The sequence below is a fragment of the Typopeltis vanoorti genome, chromosome 9 (assembly GCF_054136105.1).
Source record: "Typopeltis vanoorti isolate ZY-2024b chromosome 9, IOZ_Tvanoo_1.0, whole genome shotgun sequence".
NCBI lineage: Eukaryota > Metazoa > Arthropoda > Arachnida > Uropygi > Thelyphonidae > Typopeltis > Typopeltis vanoorti.
The window spans coordinates 107261015-107267014 of NC_143557.1; the positions used below are offsets into that span (position 1 = coordinate 107261015).

At 30.7% G+C, this 6000-nt stretch overlaps 1 protein-coding gene across 1 annotated transcript in view; it reads left to right on the top strand.

Annotated features, from left to right (window-relative positions):
• LOC150103394 (G1/S-specific cyclin-E-like) overlaps positions 1-5349 on the top strand; it is an 86848-nt gene extending 81499 nt beyond the window's left edge. The window contains exon 10 of the mRNA XM_090397701.1: positions 2203-5349. Coding sequence (XP_090253827.1) covers positions 2203-2343 — 141 coding nt within the window. The 3' untranslated portion in view covers positions 2344-5349. The remainder of the gene's footprint in view (positions 1-2202) is intronic.
• Positions 5350-6000: the final 651 nt, after the last annotated feature.

Sequence of the window (6000 nt, forward strand, 5' to 3'; positions counted from 1 at the left end):
AGGAAAAGAAAGAAGTAACATATATTATTCAGTATTAAATGCAGAGATAAATTTGAATGGCAAACAATTTCAAGTAGAGCAGTGTGGGCAGATTTGAAAATGGAAAATTAGATGCTGAGACTGACTTATGCCTCTCCTATAAGAACATCTTAAGTAACAAAGGAGTTTTGTTGAAGTTCTAAACAGAATGATAAATGAATATAATGCATGGAAATATTTGGAGAAAAGAGCAAGGCTTATAATGGCAAGTGTCTGCTGGATTTCTGTTCAGAACGTGAATGGATCATTAATAACACCATATTTTGACATAAAAGTATGCATAAATTTACATGGATAGAATACGAGAAATAAAAGCTTTGGCTATGTTATTATTAATAGTGATATCTTCACACTGATTCAGCATACAAGATTATATTGGGAATTTCAAATAATGAATATCATTTAGTTTTAGTAGGATAAAAACTATCTTGTTGTGCAGGCTGACATTAACATTATTCAAAAAAATCCAAGTTGACCACTTTTCGATCATGAATTTTGGAATCAGAAATGAAAAAAAAAAAAAAAAAAAATGATTATAAGATGAGTTTTAAAACAAAAATAAACCTCAGAGGCTCCAAGAGCAGAATCTAGTGAGAAAGTTTGTCTGTGAGGATAAAAAATCAAAACTGCTCTACACTCAAGATATTAATTCTCGTAGATAGGCTTATACGTTGGTTATGCATTTCTAAATAACTTAGGGAATTGAAACAACGTAGATCCGAATATAAATTAAATAATACTTTAATAGATATTTCCGATATTTCGGCAATGTCTCATTGCCATTTTCTAAAGGAACTTACAAAAGGCAGGAGCACAACAGGCTCTAACAATATAGTAACTGGAAATGAAGATATGAAGCTATCTTTCTCCTCAAGATAGATATTAGAGGCAATCGGCTCAAAAGATGAAATCATATCGACTTACTTGATGGTAAGTAAGTCAGTATCTGCCCTTTTAGAATACAGAGGGAAGAGGGTGTAAGAAAGTTGAACTTATATATATATATATGAGTAAAATCATTATCTCTTACAGACTCACTTCAACCTTTATCTCACAGGCATGGTGTTTCAGCACTGTCTGTTCTACATACATTTCCATGTTCACTGCTCCAGTGAACATGGCAACCATCATTCCTCCACTTCCTGTTGCACCTGTTAATAAAAGTAGCTGCCCAACACCCTTTTACTATGCAATTGCAAACACACTAAATCTGCTTCTGTTCATCCTCTTATTTTGTCTTCTGGAACAGCCCTCAAGTTGTATAACCTGAAACTCCTAAAAAAAAAATCACATCATTCTATGTCAGTCCTCATCTACATCCCACACACAGCAATGATGTGCTTATAGGGCCTCAAATAGAGATAGGAATAGTGTGTAAGTTGCAAAATGTTCATGAGGCTATTGAAAACCTTAGAAAGGAAATAATACTGCAACAGAAATGGGAGATGGTACTTTTTAAATAAAAACCAAAGATAGTGAATTCTGAGTGTATAATTTTGAACACTTATTAAATTAAAGGCATGATAAAATAGTGGTAGAAAATATCTCAGAAGAATACAGTCAAGAAAACACTTAACTATTTAAGTAGAAAAAGCTGACAGAAATCTTAAATGTTGAGAGACAGCTGAAGTTGATATATGACCAGAGAAAATCCAGTGTGGAGGTATAAAAATTTTACTCTGGCTGCATTACAGAGTTCAGACAGTTGCATTGCAGTTTGATAGGAATAGAGCTCTCATATATCTACTGTAAAAAATGAAATATAACTTAATAAGAGAATCAGAGGAATTTCCATACCAAGTGTACCATGTAAAATTTATCAAAGCAGACATGAAAAGAAACTAAGAAAAAATTAATAAATTCATCATCATCACTTGGTGTTATATGTGAAAGAATCTTTGGGAAGAATAAGTTGTTTCATAAAAATCTAGTAAGAACTAGATTTTTATTTTAACAAATAGTCAAGAATTCATGATAATATAAGAAGCCTTTATATTTCAGTTTTGTAGATGTAATTAGTATTCTTTGTCTAATGAAGTGCATCGATCTGTGTACAGATGGATGCACTCTTCTTTAAGAAGAGTACTGTGTATAGTACTCTTCTTAAAAAGGTTTAAAATAGGCTCTTTATTTTATATATAATATTTTTTAATATCTTTACAGGAAAAAGCCTTAGAAAAACAGTGCCAAGTTTTGACAATCAATAGTGATAAAAGTCCACGAGCCACCGCAGGGATATTGACACCTCCTCAGAGTACTGAAAAGGTTTCTGCTGCAACAGATCACTCAGGAACACCTCCATGACAACTGTAAAAAAATGTTAAAGTATCTGAGCAATTTTGTATAGGGTGTACAGAATTGGGGGGAGGGACCTTAAGCAATACTCTCTTCATTCTAGGTCAAACTGCATTTTAATCTCTAGTCCTATCACTGCCAATTTAGTTTTAAGAGATGATTATGATCTTATACTTTCTGCCATGGGTGCAGATATTTTTCATGAATGGCTATTTTCAGTATGGCAATCAAATTAAGTAAGTTTGTTAAAGCTACTTTGGCAGCTGGCTTAAAAGATACAAATTTGTCCATATATTACATAAACATATCTCCTTAACAAGAGTGTATTGCATATGTGTTCAAGCATGTATATACCACTTGGTCAAGTTTTATTACAATCAATTTTAAAATTTGTTAATAACATATACTTTAGTACACAAATACAATTTTAGTAATATCAGTTTTAGAGATTTTTCAAAAATTTTATTTTATTTTAATGGGAAATTACTTTGAGTCAATACATTTATTTATAGGATATTATATTGCCAAAATATGATTTTATTTGTTTGCAATATGTTAATACTTATGTTTACATCTTATGTTAATTGGATGGATATGCAAATATTGTCTTAATTATTGAAACAGCTGTTCTTAAGAAAGTTTGGAAACATCAATAGAATCAGTAGCTTCAATATAATCTCTCCAAAACTTTTTTTTTTTTATGGAGCTAGTCTGAGTTCATTATAAATTGGGCAAATGAAAATGTCCAGTTATTGCTTTTGAAGATTTTTTTATAAAATATTGTTTTCAGGACAGAAGACCAAGTGTAAAAACAAACTTTTTTTTTTTTTTTTTGCATCAGGTGGTCTTTTCATAATGAATAGTTTACTGCTTGGGGAATACAAAATCACACTTAAATGATAACAACTGAAGTGCCTTTTAAAGAGTGTTTTAAATTTCAGGTGCAATAAATTGCATATTGTAATAAAGCAAAAGTTGCTAATTTTCATGTTTAATATCACATTTTCTGAAACATGGACTGAGTTCTTGGTTACTGAGATTACTGACCTTAACCTAAAGATTCACATTCCAATGGCATGTGAATACTTATAAACCTGTTTTAAGGTTTTTCAGTATTATTTATTGGAAATGGTCCTAAAAGTACTATAGTGTTGAATACCATTTAATAGTGATTGGAATATAATGCAAAAAAATTAAGTGAATTGTGAACTTAACAAAAACTATTCTTGTTTGAACACTGCATTAATCCTCTGTTTAGTTCTCTTTTACCATTAATAGCTAGATATAAGATACTTGGTGCTGACGAGTGTTTCCAGCAAGTCATTTATTAAAGGAAAACCCACTTAGATACCTTAGTTTGATACATCTACAAGCATATAAGGGAATGGTATGTAGAAATTTGTGGTGTGGAATTAAATGCTGAACATTCCGTGTAAGAGAGCAAATCATTATGTATGCTTATGATGTAATTTTAATTATTGTGAATTCCAACATTTTCTTATCAATTTCACATATTAGATAAATGTGTTTTGCAATAAAGGTTTATTTTTCATATGTTTTGGTTTTATATTTTTCTAAACCTCCATTGTATATGTATATAATGTTGAAATTTTGGTATTTACATCATATATTCTTAAATACTATGCCTACTTTCATGTATCAGGTGTTCATGACTTGTGCAATATGTCTTTCGAAGTGATGAGCTTGTCATTTATCCATTAAGATGTATATTTTTTTCACTTTCACCTGTAAAAAGTACAATATTTTTCCTGTAATTTTGAGACAGTTAATAGTAATAATTTTGCCTATTGGTTTCATTGTAAAGCCATTGTCACTTTATACTTGTCTTTCGTAGATATTGCTTTGGTATTAGCCATTTGGAACATGTGAAAATCAGTGTTAATTTTGTATTTATAAATTGACTGTGTGATTTGTAAATGGCACATTGTATGCACTTACAAATTTTCATTTGAGCTGCTGCTGACAAATCTGTGTTGAGATTTTTTTTCTTATATAATTTTAATATGTATGTAATTTCTAAAACATCAAATTTCACCAGTCTATCACTTTCTATAAGTTCTTTATCTACAATATCTATTTTGCAACACACACATAAATTAGTACTAATTATGTAGTCATATTTTTGCTACCTCTCATATAAATTCTAATATAATCTGTGCCCAGTAAATGGCTCACTTTCTTTTTTTCACAATTTGTTTCTGAAATGCTCTTTTCATAGATGTGCTGCCTCAGTGTATTTGTGGTGGTGGTCTGTAAATTTAATGACTGGCATGGGAAATAGATGTCAGGCAGTGCAACTTGGCTGTAAAGCCTTGTACATAAAACTGCATTTTGCACTTTTATTTAAAAAAGAAAGAATAAAATGCTTTCTTTGTGCTTTATTCATGTCTAAGTTATGTTGCTATTTATTGTGAATGCATCTCTTGAAATACCAATGTTACAATGGTGTTCATGATTTTATAACAGCAAAATTTATTGCACATGTTAATGACAATTTGCTTTCTTACTCTTTTTTTTTTTTTTTTTTTGGAACAACTGTTTCTGCATGCCCTGCAAAGAATGCCATGACTGGAAGTTGCACAGCATATATCCAAATGAAGCTGTTGTTTCCACTCGAATTTGTATATTCTCAAAAATATATTTTTAATTTTATCATCATGGAAATTCTTAATTGCTATGATCACTGCCAGTTTAATTCAGTTTTCTGATTTGGACTGCTGAACAAGTCCTTGGGAAAATGGTGCAGGCAGTTTTTTGAACCCAAGGAACTTTGATTAGTTATAAAGTTTAGGTATGGCTCGCAGAACTTGATATTGAATATCAAAAGAGAGCATTAAGTAATTTTAAGGTGTAACATTTTATAATTTGAAATGAAGCCAATTGTATCAATGTTACAGTATTGTAAGGTTTTATTAGGACATTCCTTTAGGATGCAGTTCTTGTATGTAGAGATAAGTTTGCATTTTTTTTTTTTTCTCTACTTGCATATGTGCTCACACTAGCCATTGTATTTATTGTGATCTTTTCTTTCCAAATGTGGTATTCAGTGGGAACAATTAAATTTTATACTTTGTAAAAAAATATATATATATAAATAAAAAATTCAGTCTTTCATCAATATAATGCTCTCTCTTTTGAATGTAGTCCTATGTTTGAGATTGAAACTTTCCTGGCACTAATATTAGAAAATAACTCACTCATGCATGCATAGGCAAGACCTTTTCAATTGAAACTGAGAAAGCTGGTCTCAGATGGTAGGGTTTCCTGTTAGAAAATCAACTGATGAATACTGACAGTAGACGAATGCTTACGCCTGATGTGTTACATTATCAGATTCATGAAGTGTTGGAGGCAAGATACCATGATAGTACTACATGAGAAATTGGTTATTATTAATTTCTTGTATCTTATATTTTGTTCTAAGGTCCTTAGTTACCTTAATGTAAATTTTAAATTTATTATTTTTGAAATCCCTTGCCTCTAGAACTTTTTGGTAGCTCACACAAAATTGCTTTTAATTGAGATGAGAGATCTCACTAACTGTTATAACACAGATGGTCTTTTTTGGGATTTATTCTTTTTTTACAGTAACTTCTGTGGGTGTTACTCTTCTGCTTAACCACATCCATTTCTTTTAAGCCTAAA